The sequence below is a fragment of the Anomaloglossus baeobatrachus genome, chromosome 1, assembly GCF_048569485.1.
Source record: "Anomaloglossus baeobatrachus isolate aAnoBae1 chromosome 1, aAnoBae1.hap1, whole genome shotgun sequence".
In the NCBI taxonomy this organism is placed as follows: Eukaryota; Metazoa; Chordata; class Amphibia; order Anura; family Aromobatidae; genus Anomaloglossus; species Anomaloglossus baeobatrachus.
Genome location: NC_134353.1, coordinates 215,897,391 through 215,921,238, shown reverse-complemented (window position 1 = coordinate 215,921,238; position 23,848 = coordinate 215,897,391). Strand labels below are relative to the sequence as shown.

Below are 23,848 nucleotides of genomic sequence, written 5' to 3'. Positions count from 1 at the left end.
GTGCTACACATATTGGCCTAGCCTTGGCATCTCTCAGACAAGCCATGAGATCAAAAACCCTTGTACAACTTACCTGAATCTTGCTGTTGTGCAATTATTCTAGATTTGTGTTTTTGCTGTTAAAAAAACAAAAACCTTCCAAAGCGCAAATTTCCATTGGAGTCTATGGACTCACGTCACTGAGGTTCCAAGACATAAAATCCAACACATTGGGAAAAGTTTGGTGACTCTGTGTTGCAGTAGATTACAGGTCACAGTGTGGGCACCATAGGAAATCATTTGCTCCAATGTCGCAGTGTGACACTACAGGTTCAATGTCGGGCGACATGTGTGGCTAAGTAGCCCCAGCAGTAATATAGTTAGGGTCAGCACACACAGCAAGTAATACGGAGTGAGTGGAATGCGATTTAAAAAAAAAAAAAATTGCATTACACTGGGACCAGTATTACTCTATGGTGCAGCTCCCATGAACGATTGTTTTCTGAGCCCTAATCGGACCGAGAAAACAATCGCAGCATACTGCAGGTGGAATGCGATCTTGTTCCACTCGCACCCATTCAAGTCTATGGGGTGAGAGAAATATCGCATTGCACTCTCATTACACCGGTGTAACATGAGAGCAGTGCGATTCTCACATCAGCCGGCAACTGTGGAGATAGGGAGATAAATCCCTCCCTCCCCTCCGCAGTGCCGGGCCTCCCATCCGCAACTGTGGTCTGATCGCACGATCGGACCACAGTCGCATGACAATCGGATCCCGCTGTCGGACCACAGTCGCATGACACTCGGATCCCGCTGTGCTGCCAGCGTGTGCTAAGTGTCATGCGAGGATCGCAGTAATCCTGTGTGGCCCTGGCCTTACAAAACAGCAAACTGCACAAATGTTTTGGTCGCGAAACTTGTCTGAGCAATGCTGTAGTGCGACACGTCACCATGTAGCCCTAACCTCAATGGTTAAACCGTATCACCCATTTAATATGTGAAGGTACTGCTCCTAATGTCCTATTGTAAGTGAAGAAATTACGTTCTTTTATTTTGCTGCCTGCAGAGTCTTTTAAGCTGTATTCATTGTAAGCAACAATGGCAAAATAGTAACGCCTGTGTGCTACCGGAATGGACGCTTCTTTTCTAATAGGCATATATCCGGCTACTGTAGATTAAGTCATTCCCAAATATTTAGTAAGATATATCTCATGTCAATATTCTAGTCTGGTTTATTTTAACATCTTGGCACATTAAAATCACAGAATACCAGATGAACAACGACCTGTCAGTAGGGGCCGTGCTCACTGAGCTGTCCGGTTCTGCACTAGCCGGCCCGTGATGTAATAGCCTCCAACACAATGAGGAGTGGTGTCAGAATGGCCCACTGCAGTCACATATGGCAGAATCCCCCGGCTATGCTTTATATCCCCACCCCAGGATTTGTGTATGAACAATTGGCCTCAGGCCAGCCTCTAATATTATCTCTTTAATGACCTGTGCCAAACAAACCAAATGAAATGAATTCCCCTTTAAAGTATGCTCCCTTTACAAGAAAACAGCCCCTCTGCAATTACTCTTCAAACCAGCATCCAAATTGTTATGTTCTATGGGGAACTGGTAATGCATACAGCAAACGATACCAAAACTGTATCCAGTTTAACCCCTTGCAACAAAAAAATTACAAAGTTATTGATGGCCATGAAAGTGAATCCGTCAATTAGATCAAGCCCATCTCCCAACCCCCCCCCCAAAAAAAAATATTGCATATACAGCCATGCAGATCTTTGAAGGCTAAATCCATAAACACCTTTATATCTTCTAGCTGTTGCTGCATATGTAAGTAAGGTGATTATTGGTCTGGGTGTGGCAGCACTTCCCAAGCCTCTGCTATTCAGGGTTCTTTCCCTGTCGAGCACCAGCCTCTTAAAGTTGATTTGATAGGTATCGATGGGTTTAGCTTACGAAAACCTGCATGGATGTGGCTTAGGGGGGAGTTGCCTTACTGGCAGATTCCCTTTAACACACAGATAATGGCACTAAAGCCATTATTCACAGTTGATGCCACTCATAAATTGTTACACTGTAGATTACATTGAATTTGGCTTGAGTTGATTTTTAATAATGTTTTTGGTGGTACAGAAGCTACAGTATCTGGATGGATAACAAATAATTTTACAAATCAAAAAGAAGCACAATCTCTTAAGATGCATTCATGTGATGCACACAAGTTTGCACACCTTGAGCATATAAAATGGAATCTGTCAGCAAGTTTTTGTTATGTAATCTGAAGACAGTGAGAGATAGGGACTGAACCAGATTTCAGCGATGTGTCATTTATAAAACTGTGTGCCGTTTACTTCAAGTAAAAGTTTTGTCACTTGAACATTACCATTGCTGGGACTAGCTGCCTTCTGCCAAGTCGTCTTACTACATCCACTCTTGTGATTAGCAGCTAACTGTCAATAGAGAATGTTCACAGAGAGCTGTGGTATGGGTGGGGATAGCTTTCTGAACTCTGCTACATCTAAGAAGTTAGATTGTGTCACAACTGCTGCATCCTAAACGTGGGTATAGAGGAGTTCTCTTGGGAATCCAGGGGTTTATTAGTTCATATTCTAGTTGCTGCCAGATATTGCATAAGTAGCTATTGGAAATCCCCAAAGACACCTACATTAGTTGAACTATATAACCGAATTAATCTCCAATGCCAATACGAGTTCTGTCTGGCTCACTCCATCCGCGCCAAAAACAAAATACTTCAGATTTGGGACACGTGGCTAAACTCTGTATATGCATCCCCTGTCAGGTATCTGTTTCCAGGGCAAACTGTGATAATAAAAAATGGGTCAAATAGGGTCAAAGAGAGTGTTAGATAGGGAGTTCACCCATACCACATGTCAATATTCAAGGTGTTTACATCTCTGTTGTTGTTACTGCTCGGGCTACCCCGGAACGCCATCCAATTCCCTCCCTCCCCCCTCCCCGGTTGCCTCCTTGCAACCATCCATGGTTCTCCCGCTGCCCCACACCTCTCTTCCCCCCTCCCCTTTCTTATCTTCCTTTCTTACTCTCTGGTTCTGGTTGTTTGGAACCCTCGTTTTGAGGATTAAAGAGTACATTTGGTTGACTCTATACGTATTGGGTATTGATTAACTTAAAAAAGTTGCAACTTGCATCAGACATGATTGTTGGTGGTGTGACAGGAAATGTGAATCATAATCAAAGGTTATACTACCACATGTTACAGCGTTGTTCTCTGTGTATTATTGCCAATGATACCTGAATTTCTCCTTTTTGTAATGTAACTTCCTACAATAAAAATTGATTGGATAAAAAACAACTGCTGCATCCAGTAAACTAAGTGATACATCGTTGGAATTAGGGTCTCTTTTTCTACATTATGCTGCAGTCAGACGAGGTAGCAAAAACCTGGTGACAGATTCTATTTAACAATTTAGTGCGTAATCCTCTGCTTAGATAAGAGCAACTTAGTTTGTTGCTAGAAGATACAATGACTCCGGCATGAATGTGGTCATGGTTAAATATAGTTGGACAAACCTATCGCAATTATTAGGAAATATAAAGATTGGAGTTCCATTCCCTTTTTGGCACCCAGATTGTAGATTTAAATAGGTGCCATGTGCTAACTGCGCACACCTTGGAGTTTAAATTATTGAGGATTTGTGAATAAAGGATTTGCTTGGGTCAACTTTAAGACAGATCACCTGAACTGACAGAATTTGTTTGGCTACAAATCACAATGCCTTGCAAAGATGTAGAAACAAGGCCATACTTCAAAGTATTACACCACTTACATTCTTCAGGCTGTCTACTTTGAGGAAATATACATTGTCTAGTGACAGTGAGCTGCTTATCACAGGAGGGGGCATTAATGGACTAGCAGTTGTGTGAGCTCTAGTCCTGGCAGGGATAAAAAAAAAAAAGAACAACTAGTGATAAAGCTTTCATTGAAAGTAAATAACAGCGTACAGTGTAATAAGAGACACATTGCTGAGTTCTGTGTTTTAACCCCGACTTGTGCTTAGATTACATAGCAAAAACTTGCTGACAGATTTCATTTAAGAAAATAATAAAAGGCCCAATTCACTTTCCTGCAATTATTTCAATGGAGCTTTTAAAAACAGATGCCAAAGGCCGAGTCTACATAAATTTCGTCATTCTTGAACCAGCAATTTGCAGACATGCAGCTCCAAGTACTTTTCTAGGTTGTAGAAAGGTGCAGTGGCTGCCCGCCATTACATTAACTATTTTTACAATAAAGTGAAAAAGAATAGTGCATATTGTGATTATTTTCACATGGACTTTTGGTCTTTGTGGAAAAAAGCTCATCTGCACTAACACTAAAGGGTACTTTACACGCTGCGATATCGGTGCGGATATCGCTAGCGAGTGTACCCGCCCCCGTCGTTTGTGCGTCAGGGGCAAATCGCTGCCCGTGGCGCACAACATCGCTTACACCCGTCACACGGACTTACCTTCCCTTTCTAAGGGGGCGGTTCGTGTGGCGTCACAGCGACGTCACACGGCAGCCGTCCAATAGAAGCAGAGGGGTGGAGATGAGCGGCCAGAATAATGCCGCCCACCTCCTTCCTTCCTCATTGCCGGTGGATGCAGGCAAGGAGATGTTCGTCGTTCCTGCGGTGTCACACATAGCGATGTGTGGTGCCGCAGGAACGACGAACAACATCGTATCTGCAGCAGCAACGCTATTTGGGAAAGGAACGACGTGTCAACGAGCAACAATTTTTCACGTTTTTTGTGCTTGCTGATTGTCGCTCATTGGTGTCACACGCTGCGATGTCGCTAACGGCACTGGATGTGCGTCACTAACGTGACCCCGACGATATATCGTTAGCGATGTCGCAGCGTGTAAAGCACTCTTAACATTTGGATAACATTGGTCGGTGAGCAGTTTGTGTGCAGTCCATTGCACAACAAAAGGGTCAATCCGCAGAGCAAAGCTTTGCCATTAAATCAGTCAGCTCATGTATCAAGGGTATTGTGAGGTAAATCCGGAGATATGACGATAAATCATGACATTCAAGTCATGTCAGGAAGCCCTCTCCTGGTGTCACTACCCCCTTCCCTTCACACAACTGGTTTAGCAACAAATCCATGGCCATGTCCTGTGATATGGAAATTAGGTGGCTTTAGGACAATGGACACAGGATGACTCCCTGCCGTCACCCTGTAGTAGGAGCTGCTAGCTAGTTAGCAAGGCTATGGAAATAGCCAGACAGAACGACTCCAGTAAAAAATGGTTCATATCTCGCAAGCCATATTTCCGATAAATATGGCAACCATAAAAATGGTGTCTCCGCATGTGGACGATGCCGGCACCCCCTTTTTATGGGAACAGGACATTGGGAAATACCCCAGGCGTGATATCAGCCATATGGGAACTCGTAGACAGGTCATGAGTCCCCTCGTTCTGTAGCTAAATTCATAACTGTCACAATGAGAGCATTGGCGTCCGCCTACGACGCTCCCAGGCCAAGTTATGGCCATATTCCATGTTGTGGATTTTGTCCATAACTCCAGCCAGGGGTGGAGCAGTGCTCCCTGTGAGGTCACTAAGGTAGGAGGGGACCTGGATTGCCCAGGTTGATAACCCTACTTCGGCCATTTTCCAGTGTTCTTCTGCTCGGGGGCCTGGTTGGGAAAGACCTGTGAGGGGGTTCCTGGAAACCTGGTCTACAGCGCCCCCCTGTGGCCAGACACACAAGGTAACTGATGTAATTGTATACCTGTTTGTAACCCATGCTTTATCTGTAACTGTACTCTGACATAACTGTATATTCTGTAGATTCCCTATTGTATATATTGTAGTTTCTAGTGTGCTTTAGGCGATTAAATTATATAATTAATCTTGGGCTGTTCTGTTATCTCGATCTTGAATCCCACGTCTGTGTGTTCGGCTAATAGTTACCGTGAAGCGGTTGGTGGCAGCGAGTTGTGCCAAGGATTATTGTGGGGAGGCCAGTGAGATTCGGGAAGATATTATATATTCCGCCCGCGGAGGTCGGGGGAATATATACCCTCCTCTCACCGGGGACCCTTCAATAATCGGCATAAGCAGTATAGCGGCCTCCTTGCTTATTGTCGGGCAATTCCATAATTGGCCTGACTATAAGAGGGGCGCTAGAGAGCGCGTCACGTGCTCTGTCTGTCGGTCGGGAGGTATAAAGTAGGGGTGACCCCCACTTGTTACCCCCCGATTGTGACGTACTGGTAGCCAGCGCGGGGGATTTCTGAGTGACCCCCCCGGTGGTTTGTGACATATTGGTGGCATAGCGGTGGGATCGAGATAATAGTGTGTGTGAGTGTGAGACCCATACTCCCAGACACTAAAGACTGCCTGCAGCAGCTGTGGCTGCTGGGGTCTTCAGACTAGCTCAACACTAGAGTGTCAGAGTGCAGATACTGTAAGGTGTGTGGAGGCATCAGGTGTCAGTTCTGTGTCAGTGACCAAAAGTCTGCAAGAATGGCTGATGGCACCAGGAGCAGAGCTATGCAACTGGCCAATGCTAAAGCAGGAGCCGAAGAGAGGGAGGACGGTGCTGTGGGCAGTAATGAGGAGGTTGCCCACGAGTCCTCCAGGAGCTCGACGCCAGAAAACAGCTCCGCAGAGGACATTGCACAACCGGGCACTGCTGGACAAGAGGAGGAGCAGCTCGCCCAAGGGTCCTCAACGAGCCAGACGCCAGCCCTCCGCTCTGCAATGGACAGTGAAGCACCAGGCTCCGCAGCGGGCCGCAGATCACCACGTGCCATTCCACCGAGCCTGGGAGGCTCGGATAGCCTTCTTCAAATGGCTATGGCCCTACGCCAGGCTGGAGACCGGGAGGGCTACAAGGAACTCATGGCCGAGCGTGAGCGGCAAGCAGCGCGTGAAGAGCGCCAGGCAGAGCGTAACTACCAGCTGCAGCTAGCTCAGCTCCGGCCCTCATCAGCCACCCGTGACCTTCCAGACACCAAACTTCCAAAGGTCCGTGTTGAGGACTTCCCAGTGCTGGAGAAGGATGGAGACTTGGACTCTTTCTTGACTGCTTTTGAACGGACTTGCTTGCAGCATCATCTGAACAAGGACCAGTGGGCCAAATACCTGACCCCCCGTTTAAGGGGTAAGGCCCTGGATATCCTTGGGGACTTGCCTGCTGAGGCGGATCAGGGCTACGACACCATCAAGCGGGCCCTGATCCAACAGTACAACCTCACCCCGGAGTCCTACCGCAAGAAGTTCCGGACGCTGCAGAAGGGACCAAAGGACTCCTGGGCTGACCACCGGCGGGCACTTGCCCGAGCTGCCGACCACTGGACCCAAGGCCTGCAGCTTTCCACCGGACCGGAGATCCTGGACTTGTTCATCACGGAGCAACTCTTGTGGAACTGCCCTGAGGATCTCCGCCAGTTCATCCGAGACCAGAAGCCAAAGGGATCCACGGCTACAGCTGCCCTGGCAGATGACTACACCAACAATCGGGCTCCTGAAGCCAGGAGAGCAGCCACCAGCAGCACCTGGAGAGGGGGTAAGATGAACTCTGCGACTGCCCCACCTGCCCCTAGACTGCAGGGGGTGTCCCCCTCAACTCCCCTCTCCAGGCCCGTGGCAGAACCAAGACGGTGCCACCAGTGCAACCTACCTGGACACTTCAAGGCCATGTGCCCTCAGCGTCCCAAGGCCCCGGCTCCGTCCCCGTCCCCAGGGCCGCCCAAGGTGTATTGTGTGGGTGGGGGTGGTAGTAGGTCCCTGGACAGCTTCCAACCTGTCACCGTCGGCCAGTCTGTGACCATAGGACTGCGAGACAGCGCCTCGGAGGTGACTCTGGTGCGGCCTGAGATGGTGTCCCCCCAAGACTTGATCCCTGGAAAAACCCTCGCTGTCTCCGGGATTGGAGGCATTGACCCGGCGCTGCCTGTTGCTGACATTTATGTGGACTGGGGCGCAGGGCGAGGGGTGAGGGAGGTGGGGGTAACTGATCGGATCCCTGCAAACGTGCTACTTGGGACAGATTTGGGGCAGATAACCTCCCAGTTTGGGCCCCAACCAAGGGCTGAACCTTCAGCCAGTACTGACATGCCTCCGGACAATGTTAATGTGTTATCTATGAATGATGTAGGGGAGGAGGGAGTGAACTCTGATATTTCTGCTTGCATAGACACCATAGACACACACACAGCTGCCGCTGTGACAGGGGAGGGGGTCAGAGAAAGGTGTGACAATGCCTCTACAAGTAATCAGCCTGTGAGCTGGGATCTGCTGCCCTCTGCAGGGATAAGCAGAGAGCAGGGTGCTGCAGGGGGAGGACCAGTGTGTGGGGTGGGGGCTACCACAGCAAATGTGGGGTCCCCAGAGATTTCACAGCGGGGTTCTGTTGCTGCAGGAGGGGAACAGGCAGGTGAGATTGGGGCCGGTCCAGGAGCGGAAGTGCTCCCAGGTAAGATCTCGGTGCATGGTTCCCCCACAACCGGGGTGTCAGGAAGCCAGGTAGGTCTGCCTGAACCGGCGACTTGGTCAGGAACGGAGGCGGAGCAGGCACGACCCACGGTCGCAGCGGCTGTGGCCGCTGTCACCCGCAGTGGGAGTGCTGGAAGCCAAGGGGCCTCCCGGAGGTCCGATAGCTCTTCCCCTTCTGACCAAGTGGCAGCCGAGTCAGGTGGAGGCCAGGACACAGGTCCCGGGGTACTGACTGAAGATGTGACAGTCTCGTCGATTCTGGCCACATCTAGTCAGGGGTTTCAGGCAGCGTTAGAAGCTGACGACAGCCTGAAAGCTCTTAAGGAGCAGGCGGCACAGCCTCCCTCGGACTCGGACCCGGAGCGAGTGGTCTGGGACCAAGGACGGCTGTACCGGGCCACGGTCCAGCAGGGTTCACCGGAGGCGTGGCCCAGGGACCGACAGTTGGTGGTACCCTATCCGTTCCGGACGGAGTTGTTGCGGATCGCACATGAGATTCCGATGGCCGGACACCTAGGGATCGCTAAGACCAAGGCCAGGTTAAACCAGCATTTCTACTGGCCAAAAATGGGGGCCGATGTGGCTGCCTACTGCCGTTCGTGTGAAACCTGTCAGAGAGTGGGGAAGGCGGGGCCACGCCCCAAAGCCCCACTAGTATCTCTGCCAATCATCGATGAGCCTTTCAGGAGGGTGGCTGTGGATCTGGTCGGCCCGCTGGCCATCCCCAGCAGCTCCGGGAAACGCTTCATACTGACGGTAGTGGACTATGCCACCCGGTACCCAGAAGCAGTGGCCTTGTCGTCCATTCGGGCTGACAAGGTGGCCACCGCATTGCTGGAGATTTTCTCCCGAGTGGGTTTTCCCCAGGAAATGCTCACTGACCGGGGGACCCAATTCATGTCCCAGCTGATGGAGGCCCTCTGTAAGCAAGTCCAGGTGCGACATCTGGTGGCCAGCCCGTACCATCCACAGACTAATGGCCTGTGCGAGCGGTTCAATGGCACCTTAAAGCAGATGCTTAAGATGTTGGTCGACTCCCATGGGCGTGACTGGGAGCGGTATCTCCCACACCTGTTATTTGCTTACCGGGAGGTTCCACAGGCCTCAACAGGATTCTCACCGTTTGAGCTCCTGTACGGGCGACGTGTGCGGGGCCCCCTGGCTCTGGTGAAAGAGGCTTGGGAAGGGGATTTGGCCACCCCTGGAGTGTCGGTTATCGAGTATGTCATGCGCTTCCGGGACAAAATGCAGGCCTTGACGCAACTGGTACACGACAATATGGCTCAAGCCCAGGCTGATCAGAAGCGTTGGTACGACCAGAACGCTTGTGAGAGGACCTACCAAGTGGGTCAAGAGGTGTGGGTACTGGTCCCCGTACCACAGGACAAGCTTCAGGCAGCCTGGGAAGGCCCATACCTCGTGTACCAGCAGCTCAACCCTGTGACGTACCTGGTCACCCTGGACCCTGCCCGTGGAAGGCGGAAGCCCTTCCATGTGAACATGATGAAGGCACATCATGAGCGGGAGGCATGTGCGCTCCCCGTGTGCAACCTGCCCGAGGAGGGAGAAGCGGAAACCCTCTTGGATATGCTAGCCCAGGTTAGGGCAGGCGGATCCATTGAGGATGTGGAGGTTGGCCACCAGCTCTTGGAGGACCAACGGTCCCAGCTGTGGGCCACCCTACACCCCTTCCGGGGGTTGTTTACCAACCAGCCCGGAAGGACTGACTTGGCTGTCCATCACGTGGACACTGGGGATCATCCCCCGATCCGGCGTTCAGCATATCGGGTCTCCCTGGAGGTGCAGCAACACATGCGCCAGGAGATTGACGAGATGCTGGAGCTGGGGGTGATCCAGGCATCCAACAGCGCTTGGGCCTCGCCTGTAGTCCTCGTCCCTAAGAAGGACCGAACCACTCGGTTCTGCGTTGACTACAGGGGGCTCAATGCTGTCACGGTCGCCGATGCGTACCCAATGCCACGCATCGATGACCTGCTCGATCAGTTGGCCGGGGCTCAGTACCTGACCATCATGGATCTGAGCCGGGGATATTGGCAGATCCCCCTGACTCGCAAGGCCAGGGAACGCTCTGCCTTTATTACCCCATTTGGACTGTACGAGTCCACGGTGATGCCATTCGGGATGAGGAATGCCCCTGCCACTTTCCAGCGGATGGTCAACACCCTGCTCAAGGGACTTGAAGGGTACGCGGCCGCGTACCTGGATGACATTGCCGTCTTCAGTCCCACCTGGGAAGATCACCTAGAGCATCTAGCACAGGTGCTCAGGCGGATCCACCGGGCAGGTTTGACCATCAAGCCGGGAAAGTGTCAGCTGGCCATGAGCGAGGTCCAGTACCTCGGTCACCGGGTAGGTGGGAGAACCCTGAAGCCCGAGCCTGAGAAGGTGGAAGCCATCGCATCCTGGCCCACCCCCAGGACCAAGAAGCAGGTGATGTCCTTCTTGGGGACCGCTGGGTACTATAGGAGGTTTGTTCCATGCTATAGTAGCCTGGCAAAGCCCTTGACGGACCTCACCAAGAAGAAGCTGCCCTCTGCAGTCGATTGGACAATGGACTGCGAGACAGCCTTCCGGGCCCTAAAGGACGCCCTGTCCAGCCCGCCCGTGCTACAGGCAGCCGACTTCACGCGGCCGTTTGTAGTACAGACCGACGCCAGTGACTTCGGCCTCGGTGCGGTGCTCAGCCAGGTGGACTCTGCGAGCCAAGAGCACCCAGTCTTGTACCTGAGCAGGAAGCTGTTACCAAGGGAAGTTGCCTATTCCACGATGGAGAAGGAGTGCCTGGCCATAGTGTGGGCCCTGCAGCGTCTGCAACCCTATCTATACGGGCGCCACTTCATCGTGGAGACGGACCACAATCCCCTCAGCTGGTTGCACACCGTCTCTGGGACGAATGGGCGATTGTTGCGATGGAGCCTTGCGCTCCAGCAATACAACTTCACCATTCGCCACAAAAGGGGCCGTGACCACGGTAACGCAGACGGGCTGTCCCGACAAGGAGAGGTCGCGGACGGGCGCACGGGGGAACACCGGAGTGTGCTGCCCCCTAGCGCCCTCAAAAGGGGGGAGGTGTGAGGTAAATCCGGAGATATGACGATAAATCATGACATTCAAGTCATGTCAGGAAGCCCTCTCCTGGTGTCACTACCCCCTTCCCTTCACACAACTGGTTTAGCAACAAATCCATGGCCATGTCCTGTGATATGGAAATTAGGTGGCTTTAGGACAATGGACACAGGATGACTCCCTGCCGTCACCCTGTAGTAGGAGCTGCTAGCTAGTTAGCAAGGCTATGGAAATAGCCAGACAGAACGACTCCAGTAAAAAATGGTTCATATCTCGCAAGCCATATTTCCGATAAATATGGCAACCATAAAAATGGTGTCTCCGCATGTGGACGATGCCGGCACCCCCTTTTTATGGGAACAGGACATTGGGAAATACCCCAGGCGTGATATCAGCCATATGGGAACTCGTAGACAGGTCATGAGTCCCCTCGTTCTGTAGCTAAATTCATAACTGTCACAATGAGAGCATTGGCGTCCGCCTACGACGCTCCCAGGCCAAGTTATGGCCATATTCCATGTTGTGGATTTTGTCCATAACTCCAGCCAGGGGTGGAGCAGTGCTCCCTGTGAGGTCACTAAGGTAGGAGGGGACCTGGATTGCCCAGGTTGATAACCCTACTTCGGCCATTTTCCAGTGTTCTTCTGCTCGGGGGCCTGGTTGGGAAAGACCTGTGAGGGGGTTCCTGGAAACCTGGTCTACAGCGCCCCCCTGTGGCCAGACACACAAGGTAACTGATGTAATTGTATACCTGTTTGTAACCCATGCTTTATCTGTAACTGTACTCTGACATAACTGTATATTCTGTAGATTCCCTATTGTATATATTGTAGTTTCTAGTGTGCTTTAGGCGATTAAATTATATAATTAATCTTGGGCTGTTCTGTTATCTCGATCTTGAATCCCACGTCTGTGTGTTCGGCTAATAGTTACCGTGAAGCGGTTGGTGGCAGCGAGTTGTGCCAAGGATTATTGTGGGGAGGCCAGTGAGATTCGGGAAGATATTATATATTCCGCCCGCGGAGGTCGGGGGAATATATACCCTCCTCTCACCGGGGACCCTTCAATAATCGGCATAAGTAGTATAGCGGCCTCCTTGCTTATTGTCGGGCAATTCCATAATTGGCCTGACTATAAGAGGGGCGCTAGAGAGCGCGTCACGTGCTCTGTCTGTCGGTCGGGAGGTATAAAGTAGGGGTGACCCCCACTTGTTACCCCCCGATTGTGACGTACTGGTAGCCAGCGCGGGGGATTTCTGAGTGACCCCCCCGGTGGTTTGTGACAGGTATGGAAAGGGTTAAGTAAGTGCGGGGAGGGAGAATGTAACTTATTCTAATGGCATATGAAGCTTAAAGTAGAACTCTGGTGAAAATGTTGACCCTTTAGTCCCTCCTTTGTAGCAGTCGTCACAATATACTGTTCTCATCTGCAGCAGAATAACCAGATCTCAGTGTCCTCCGCTTCTACACCATAGGAAGACCATTGCCTTGCTTCACACCAAGGTGACTTGATCGCTATCTTCTTAGGTCACCAAGGAAGTTTTAGCAATCGAGATTCTTTTTCCTGTTTTCTGGTGTTTAACACCTAGAGTGCATACTAAAGTCCTAAAAACTAGATTACTCGCCTTAAAAATCCCTTGTTGCCCCTTTTCTAAACCTGCCCGAGCTCCCTGCTGGCTTGTTAATCTCTGACCATATTAGTGTGCAGTGTATTACCACTGCGTACAGTGATTGGCTGCAGCAGTCACATAGCCATAGGTCTATAATTGGATGTGTACAGAGCCGATAATGCAGATGAGATGGTCCTGTAGTATCTTGAAGAACACTTCATACATTTACTACACATTCTTACCATAGTTTTACATTTTTCTTGTCTGTATTACAAGGATTGGTTTTAAAAAAATAAATAAAAAATACCTGAGGACAGGCAATATATGGAAACAGAAGTCAGAATTATAAACATGAGAATTACTAGCACTTATCAAGCAAGACCTGGCCGAACGTACCCTTCTCAGGTAATCTCTCACCTGCGGCAGTCCGGCTGGAGCAACACTACTACTAATAGGCTATTGGCCACAGAGAAGTAGAAAAATGAGCACTATGCATCCTGTGGTGTGGACCACTATAGTCAAATATAGGAAATTAATAAATACATTTATTATACAACTTGTTTTAAAAGGGTTATTCCCATCTCCAAGATCATATCACAATATATAGTAGGTCTAATAATAATAATATTAGCAAATACCTCCAATTAGAAATGTAGTATAGTTCTCCTGATTAGCCATATCTCTTACCTTATGTGCAGGGCATTACAGTTTAGGTATCCATGGTTATCTCCACTTATATAATGACAGTTAGTCAGTTAGTTGATAATAATCATAACCATGGATACCTAAGGTCCTGCAATGCCCTGCACATGAGGTAAGAAACATGGATTTATGTTACGAGTACCAAGCACCTGAGCATGGTAGTGCTCGCTCATCACTAGTTGCGAGTACTGAGCACCTGAGCATGGTAGTGCTCGCTCATCACTAGTTGCGAGTACTGAGCACTCAAGCATGGTAGTGTCCGCTCATCACTAGTTACAAGTACTGAGCACCTGAGCATGGTAGTGCTCGCTCATCACTAGTTACGAGTATCAAGCACCCAAGCATGGTAGTGCTTGCTCATCACGAATTACGAGTATCAAGCACCCGAGTATTTTAGTGCTCGCTCATCACTAGTTACGAGTACCAAGCACCCGAGCATGGTCGTGCCTGCTCATCACTAGTTACGAGTACCAAGCACCTGAGCATGGTAGTGCTCGCTCATCACTAGTTACGAGTACTGAGCACCCGAGCATGGTGGAGCTCGCTCATCACTAGTTACGAGTACTGAGCACCCGAGCATGGTGGAGCTCGCTCATCACTAGCTACGAGTACTGAGCACCCGAGCATGGTGGAGCTTGCTCATCACTAGCTACAAGTACTGAGCACCTGAGCATGGTAGTGCTCGCTCATCACTAGCTACGAGTACTGAGCACCCGAGCATGGTGGAGCTTGCTCATCACTAGCTACAAGTACTGAGCACCTGAGCATGGTGGAGCTCGCTCATCACTAGCTACGAGTACTGAGCACCCGAGCATGGTGGAGCTTGCTCATCACTAGCTACAAGTACTGAGCACCTGAGCATGGTAGTGCTCGCTCATCAGTAGTTACGAGTACCAAGTACCTGACCATGGTAGTGCTCGCTCATCACAACTGATAACAAAAACAGAAATAAAATTACCAGAAAGTTTCATGAGAAGTTCAGATGCCGCCTTGACAGAGATATCCTGCGTCAGTAAATTTGGCTGTGTTTCCTGGGAAGTGGCTTTTTCTGGCGTGCTTGAGAGTCGGGCCTCAGTTTCATGGCTGTAGGTGAATCCAGACTGTGGGGATAGGGAGATGCCAAGTTCTTCATCATTAGGCTCCTCTTTCACTTTGAGAGTCAGAGGGTCTTTCTGATTTGCAGCTGCAAATAGAAAATACAGGTGAAGTTAGGGTGGAGGAAACATGCTGCAATCAATTTTAGACAGTATTCTCAAAGACTGATATGGTATCCTGTCCCCTACATATTAACCCCTTCACAACGCAGTCAATTTCCATTTTGGAGTTTTTGTTTTTTCCTCCCCTTCTTCTAAGGGGCATAACATTTTTGTTTTTCTATCCACATAGATGTATGAGGGCTTGATTTTTTGCAGCATGAGTTGTGCTTTTGAAGGACATCATTCATTTTACCACATAGTGTATGACAAAATGTGAAAAAAAAATTTGAAGTGCGGTGAAATTGTGAAAAAAAGGCACCTTGTTTTTAGGGAATTGCACGATGTACACTATGTGGTAAAAATGACCTCGCATAGGATTCTCCTCATCAATATGATTACAGGGACACCAAAAAAAGGTCCAGTTTTTTTATTACTTTAGTGGTGAAAAAAGGTAAAAATGTTTGTAAAGAAAATTGGGGGTTGTGTCGTCATTTTACGAGACTCGTAATGTTTTCATTTTTTGGTTGGTGGAGCTGTGTGATAACATTTTTAGTGATATATATAATATATATTATGTGAGATGCCGAGGGGAGAAGTACTAGAGAACAGGTATGTTTCCCCTCGGTTCATTTCATATGTCTCCATGTACTGATTGTGGAGCGGTCAGCCCATGCAAATGGGCTGGGAAAAGCTGGGAACATTATATCTGGCTCAGCAATAAGGTAGTCACTGAAGCCTGTTTATTTCAGTGTAATTTTGGGCTCGGTTTTTCCTGGAGCAATCAGTAGGAATGGCAGTGGGACTGGTTGCTCCCTTCTCCACATTCAATCCAGGTTTTGATCCCTCACTGGATCAGCTGAAATAATCAGGAGGCATTCAGTGAAAAGAACCTGCTGAGGATAGCAGGACAGGCTCATGGCTGCTGGGGCTGAGACTCCATACCTCCACTGGCTGTGCTGAGGAACCCACACAGTAAGAGAATACTGTTTTGTTTGTTACATAGGTTTATTTTGTAGTTAGCATTCTGTTGTTAGTTAGTGGCCAGACGGCCTTAGACATTTATTTTCCTGTTTTTTGCATGTGTAACACTGAAGGATAAGTGTACACAATAAACACGGCAGTGGCCGTATCTGTTTGTAACCTGCCAGTCTGCCGCTGTCATCTGTGAATCCATAGCCACTCGCTTGAACCAAAGCAAAGATCCCAGCTGAGCTAGATCCCCTGTCTCACAAATGGTGGAGAATGCGGGCATTAGTGGCTATTGGACTGTGACTGCAGATAAACTGTTCTATTGGCATTGTCTCTTGTTAATGTCCTGGCTGAAAGCTCCTGTGCTGCTGAAGAGCCAAGAGACCAGCAATATGGAGGAGCTGCTGAAACAGTTGGTGCAGACCAATACCCAGCTACAACAGGCCAATGTCCAGCAACAACAGACCAATGCCCAGCTACAACAGGCCAGTGCCCGGCAACAACAGACCAATACTTACCTCCAGAAGGCGCTGGAGCAGCAGCATCAAATACACCAAGAGCAGTTAAATGCAATAAAGGAGTTCTTGGTTCGGCAGCCGCGAGACACGGAGGACCGTGCACAAAGCCCTGACAGTGCGCGGAAAGCTGTACAAAAGACTTTACTTAAAATGACTGCTGATGATGATGTGGAATCATATCTGGCAGTGTTTGAACGTATTGCAGAACGTGAGCGCCTACCGGTGGACGAATGGGCTGAAGTGGTCGCTCCATTCCTGATTGGAGATCCGCAAAAGGCATATAATGATCTAAGTGGAGCTGATGCTATGGACTATAGTAAACTAAAAGGCGAAATCCTGGCAAGGCTGGGAGTAAACACATATGTACGGGCACAGCGGGTACATCTATGGACTTTTGTGGCACATCAGCCAGCTTGTTCACAAATGCATGACCTCATCCATCTGGTAAAAAAATGGCTGCAATCGGAAACTTTGACGCCTGCACAGATGGTGGAACGTGTTGTCCTAGACAAGTACCTGCGAACCTTACCGGCTAAGATCCAGAGGTGGGTCGGACAGGGTGACCCAACTAGCGCTGACCAGTTGGTGAATATGGTCGAGCGTTACAACGCTTCTGAAAGCCTACTCCAGGGAACGCTTTCACCTTGCTGGGGTTCTAGGAAATCGCCTGAAAGTCCTGCTAAAACTACTCCTTTTCCAAAAGAGAATGTCGCAACTAGGGGTAGCAGGTCCACAAAGGACTATGTTAGTGGTGCAATTTCTCAGCAAGTCACCAGGCCCAGACTGAGGTCCCCAACTGGAAGGCAAGGGCCCATACAGTGTTGGCGATGTCGTGGGCTCGGCCACGTAGCTGCTAACTGCCCATTAACTACAGAGCCTATGGACTGTAACACTACAAGGCGTCTGTCATTATACGTACAGTCAGTCTGTGCTGCGGAGATCCTCACAGGAAGTGAACAACATGTGTGTTGCATTGAGGTCAACGGCTATAGTGTGAATGCCCTCTTATGGCAGTCAAGTAACCTTGGTATATGCTAGCTTGGTGGACCCTGGAGTAATAACAGGTTCAACTGTGGGCATTAGTTGCATATATGGCGATACTAAAAACTACCCCACAGCCTGGGTAACTCTTGCCACGCCCTTGGGGGCCAAAAGACATCAGGCGGTGATTGTAAAGACTATGTTGCATAGCGTAATCCTGGGGAGAGACTTTCCCTTATTCTGGGACTTGTGGAACGTTAAAAATGGCGTGAACACCCCGGTTGAAGAAAAACTGGTGAACGATACCCTGGGGTTAGCCCCTGAGCCACTGGAACAAGATGATAGGGGACCCAACACAGGGGTAGCGCCAGAATCTGTAGACTCTCCTCTGGCTGTGTTTGCAGGCGAGGCGGACACGCTAGAGGATGTTATAGAGATGCCAGGTCTTGAGGTGGCCCGTGATAATTTCGGGACCGCTCAACACCAAGATCCAACTTTAACAAGGGCATGGGAAAATGTGAAGGTCTCTGAGGGAAACCCAGTGTACCCAGGGGCTCAAAATGTGTTTCCACATGTGGCAGTGCAACAGGGCATGCTATACCACATTGACAAGATGCGAGGAGTGGTGGTGGAACAGCTAGTGGTACCCAAATCCTTTCGTCAGGTGGTTTTAGACCTGGCACATAAACATCCCTTGGGGGGCCACCTGGCGGGAGAAAAGACAAAAGACCGTATTCTGCAACGTTTCTTTTGGCCGGGTCTGATGGGAGATGTAACTCAGTACTGTCAATCCTGTCCTACATGCAAGTTGACTGCGCCTATGACACATTTTAGAAGCCCCCTGGTACCCTTGCCAATAATAGAGGTGCCCTTTGAGAGGATAGCAATGGATATAGTCGGTCCATTAGTTAAATCTGACAGGGGTCATCAATACATTTTGGTGGTACTGGATTACGCCACCCATTATCCGGAGGCTGTACCCTTACGGAATGCCAATGCAAAAGCAATTTCAAAGGAGCTTTTGAACATGTTTTCTCGCACAGGCATTCCGAAAGAGATACTTACGGATCAGGGGACCCCCTTTATGTCTCGTATTCTCAAAGAACTATGTAAATTACTAAAAATCTCCCACCTGCGTACCTCAGTGTATCACCCTCAGACGGATGGTCTGGTCGAGCGCTTCAATAAAACCCTAAAGGGGATGTTGAAAAGGGTAGTGGATAAGGACGGGAGGGATTGGGATACTCTCCTGCCATATCTCTTGTTCGCCATACGAGAGGTACCCCAATCCTCCACGGGCTTTTCACCTTTTGAATTGGTCTATGGGCGGTGTCCCAGAGGCCTCTTGGATATTGTCAAGGAGACTTGGGAGCAAGGGGGGACTCCTTACCGCAGTGTAGTTGAACATATAACACTTATGCAGGACAGAATTGCGGCAGTTATGCCAATAGTCAAAGAATGTTTGGAGCGCGCACAACGCGCCCAAAGCAGGGTGTACAACCGGGCGGCTATAACACGAGTTTTTCAACCCGGGGATCGAGTGTTAGTCTTGGTACCTACTGTAGAAAATACATTTCTTGCAAAATGGCAGGGGCCATACGAGGTGCTGGAAAGAAGGGAATTTTGTTTACTTACCGTAAATTCCTTTTCTTCTAGCTCCAATTGGGAGACCCAGACAATTGGGTGTATAGCTATGCCTCCGGAGGCCACACAAAGTATTACACTAAAAGTGTAAAGCCCCTCCCCTTCTGCCTATACACCCCCCGTGCTCTCACGGGCTCCTCAGTTTTGGTGCAAAAGCAAGAAGGAGGAAAAAATTATAAACTGGTTTAAAGTAAATTCAATCCGAAGGAATATCGGAGAACTGAAACCATTCAACATGAACAACATGTGTACACAAAAAACAGGGGCGGGTGCTGGGTCTCCCAATTGGAGCTAGAAGAAAAGGAATTTACGGTAAGTAAACAAAATTCCCTTCTTCTTTGTCGCTCCATTGGGAGACCCAGACAATTGGGACGTCCAAAAGCAGTCCCTGGGTGGGTAAATAATACCTCATAATAGAGCCGTAACGGCTCCGTCCTACAGGTGGGCAACCGCCGCCTGAAGGACTCGCCTACCTAGGCTGGCATCTGCCGAAGCATAGGTATGCACCTGATAGTGTTTCGTGAAAGTGTGCAGGCTCGACCAGGTAGCTGCCTGACACACCTGCTGAGCCGTAGCCTGGTGCCGCAAGGCCCAGGACGCTCCCACGGCCCTGGTAGAATGGGCCTTCAGCCCTGAGGGAACCGGAAGCCCCGAGGAACGATAAGCTTCGAGAATTGGTTCCTTGATCCACCGAGCCAGGGTTGATTTGGAAGCTTGTGTCCCTTTACGCTGGCCAGCGACAAGGACAAAGAGTGCATCCGAGCGGCGCAGGGGCGCCGTACGAGAAATGTAGAATCTGAGTGCTCTCACCAGATCTAACAAGTGCAAATCCTTTTCACATTGGTGAACTGGATGAGGACAAAAAGAGGGTAAGGAGATATCCTGATTGAGATGAAAGGGGGATACCACCTTAGGGAGAAAAATTCCGGAACCGGACGCAGAACCACCTTGTCCTGGTGAAACACCAGGAAAGGGGCTTTGCACGACAACGCTGCTAGCTCAGACACTCTCCGAAGTGAGGTGACTGCTACTAGGAAAACCACTTTCTGCGAAAGGCGTGCGAGAGAAATATCCCTCATTGGCTCGAACGGTGGTTTCTGAAGAACCATCAGCACCCTGTTCAGATCCCAGGGTTCTAACGGACGCTTGTAAGGAGGGACGATGTGACAAACCCCCTGCAGGAACGTGCGTACCTGTGGAAGTCTGGCTAGGCGCTTCTGAAAAAACACAGAGAGCGCAGAGACTTGTCCCTTAAGGGAGCCGAGCGACAAACCCTTTTCCAATCCGGATTGAAGGAAGGACAGAAAAGTGGGCAAGGCAAATGGCCAGGGAGAAAAACCCTGAGCAGAGCACCACGACAGGAATATTTTCCACGTCCTGTGGTAGATCTTGGCGGACGTTGGTTTCCTAGCCTGTCTCATAGTGGCAATGACCTCTTGAGATAATCCTGAAGACGCTAAGATCCAGGACTCAATGGCCACACAGTCAGGTTGAGGGCCGCAGAATTCAGATGGAAAAACGGCCCTTGAGACAGCAAGTCTGGTCGGTCTGGTAGTGCCCACGGTTGGCCGACCGTGAGATGCCACAGATCCGGGTACCACGACCTCCTCGGCCAGTCTGGAGCGACGAGGATGGCGCGGCGGCAGTCGGCCCTGATCTTGCGTAACACTCTGGGCAACAGTGCCAGAGGAGGAAACACATAAGGGAGTTGAAACTGCGACCAATCCTGAACTAAGGAGTCTGCCGCCAGAGCTCTGTGATCTTGAGACCGTGCCATGAATGTCGGGACCTTGTTGTTGTGCCGGGACGCCATTAGGTCGACGTCCGGCATGCCCCAGCGGCAACAGATCTCCTGAAACACGTCCGGGTGAAGGGACCATTCCCCTACGTCCATGCCCTGGCGACTGAGAAAGTCTGCTTCCCAGTTTTCTACGCCCGGGATGTGAACTGCGGATATGGTGGAGGCTGTGGCTTCCACCCACAGCAGAATCCGTCGGACTTCCTGGAAGGCTTGCCGACTGCGTGTCCCGCCTTGGTGGTTGATGTATGCCACCGCTGTGGAGTTGTCCGACTGAATTCGGATCTGTTTGCCTTCCAGCCACGGCTGGAACGCCTTTAGGGCAAGATACACTGCCCTTATCTCCAGAACATTGATCTGAAGGGAGGACTCTGTCTGAGTCCAAGTACCCTGAGCCCTGTGGTGGAGAAAGACCGCTCCCCACCCTGACAGGCTCGCGTCCGTCGTGACCACCGCCCAGGATGGGGGCAGGAAGGATTTCCCCTTCGACAGAGAAGTGGGGAGAAGCCACCACTGAAGGGAAGCTTTGGCTGCCCGAGAAAGGGAGACGTTCCTGTCGAGGGACGTCGACTTCCTGTCCCATTTGCGGAGAATGTCCCATTGAAGTGGGCGCAGATGAAACTGCGCAAATGGAACTGCCTCCATTGCTGCCACCATCTTCCCTAGGAAGTGCATGAGGCGCCTCAGGGGGTGTGACTGACCTTGAAGGAGAGATTGCACCCCTGTCTGTAGTGAACGCTGTTTGTTCAGCGGAAGCTTCACTATCGCTGAGAGAGTATGAAACTCCATGCCAAGATATGTCAGTGATTGGGCCGGTGTCAGATTTGACTTTGGAAAATTGATGATCCACCCGAAACTCTGAAGAGTTTCCAGAGCAATGTTCAGGCTGTGTTGGCATGCCCCTTGGGAGGGTGCCTTGACAAGTAGATCGTCTAAGTAAGGGATCACCGAGTGTCCCTGAGAGTGTAGGATTGCCACCACTGTTGCCATGACCTTGGTGAAGACCCGTGGGGCTGTTGCCAGGCCGAAAGGCAGTGCCACGAACTGAAGGTGTTCGTCCCCTATGGCGAAACGCAGGAAGCGCTGATGCTCTGGTGCAATCGGTACGTGGAGATAAGCATCTTTGATGTCGATTGATGCCAGGAAATCTCCTTGGGACATTGAGGCGATGACGGAGCGGAGCGATTCCATCCGGAACCGCCTGGTTTTCACATGCTTGTTGAGCAGTTTTAGGTCCAGAACGGGACGGAAGGATGCGTCCTTTTTTGGCACCACGAACAAGTTGGAGTAAAAACCGTGACCCCGTTGCTGAAGAGGAACAGGGATCACCACTCCTTCCGCCTTCAGAGTGCACACCGCCTGCAGAAGAGCCTCGGCTCTGTCGGGGGGCGGAGATGTTCTGAAGAAACGAGTCGGGGGACGAGAGCTGAACTCTATCCTGTAACCTTGAGATAGAATGTCTCTCACCCATCGGTCTTTTACTTGTGGCAGCCAGGCGTCGCAAAAGCGGGAGAGCCTGCCACCGACCGAGGATGCGGTTTGAGGAGGCCGCTTTGGGAGCGGTTCCCCCGGCGGTCTTTTTAGGACGTGACTTAGACCGCCATGCATCGGAGTTCCTCTGACCTTTCTGAGGCCTTTTGGACGAGGAGAATTGAGACCTGCCCGCGGACCGAAAGGACCGAAACCTCGATTGTACCTTCCGTGGTTGAGGTCTGTTTGGTTTGGACTGGGGTAAGGATGAATCCTTTCCCTTGGATTGTTTAATGATTTCATCCAATCGCTCACCAAACAAGCGGTCGCCAGACAATGGCAAACCGGTTAAGAACTTTTTGGAAGCAGAGTCTGCCTTCCATTCACGTAGCCACATGGCTCTGCGGAGTACCACCGAATTGGCGGATGCCACCGCCGTACGGCTCGCCGAGTCCAGGATAGCATTAATGGCGTAGGACGCAAACGCCGACGCCTGCGTGGTTAAGGACACCACTTGCGGGGCAGATGTACGTGTTACTGCATTAATCTGCGCCTGACAAGCTGAGATAGCTTGGAGTGCCCATACGGCTGCGAATGCTGGAGCAAAAGACGCGCCGATAGCTTCATAGATGGATTTCAACCATAGTTCCATCTGTCTGTCAGTGGCATCTTTGAGTGAAGCCCCATCTTCCACTGCAACTATGGATCTAGCCGCCAGTCTGGAGATTGGAGGATCCACCTTAGGACACTGAGTCCAGCCCTTGACAACCTCAGGGGGGAAGGGATAACGTGTGTCCTTAAGGCGCTTGGAAAAACGCTTGTCTGGACAGTCTCGGTTTTTCTTGATTGCCTCTCTGAAGTCAGAGTGATCCAGAAACATATTTAATGTACGCTTGGGAAACCTGAAACGGAATTTCTCCTGAGAAGCAGACTCCTCAATTGGAGGAGCTGGGGGAGAAATATCCAACACCTGATTGATGGTCGCTATAAGGTCATTCACTACTGCGTCACCTTCAGGTGTATCTAGGTTGAGAGCGGCTTCAGGATCAGAATCCTGATCTGATACCTCCGCTTCATCCTCCAGAGAGTCCCCCTGCTGGGACCCTGAACAGTGTGATGAAGTGGAGGGAATTTCCCAGCGACCCCGCTTGGGCGGCCTGGGACTGCGGTCCGTGTCAGAGACCTCACCCTGGGACCTATGGGTCACCCCAGGGGCACTTTGCTGTTCCAATTGAGGGGGACCAGGAGTCAAGGATTGGACAGTGCCCGGGGCCTGAATCACCGGTCTGGACTGCAATGCTTCCAGTATTTTAGCAGACCATTTATCCATACTCTCAGACAGTTTGTCAGCAAAGGCTGCAAACTCCGTCCCTGTCACCTGGACAGTGGTAGCAGGTGGTTCCACCTGGG

At 50.3% G+C, this 23,848-nt stretch overlaps 1 protein-coding gene across 3 annotated transcripts in view; it reads right to left on the bottom strand.

The window, feature by feature from the left end:
• Window positions 1–23,848, bottom strand: part of ZNF827 (zinc finger protein 827) — a 331,734-nt gene that overhangs the window by 132,507 nt on the left and 175,379 nt on the right. For all 3 annotated transcript variants that reach the window (XM_075348050.1, XM_075348055.1, XM_075348060.1), the window contains exon 5: window positions 14,821–15,045. In XM_075348050.1, coding sequence (XP_075204165.1) covers window positions 14,821–15,045 — 225 coding nt within the window. The remainder of the gene's footprint in view (window positions 1–14,820; window positions 15,046–23,848) is intronic.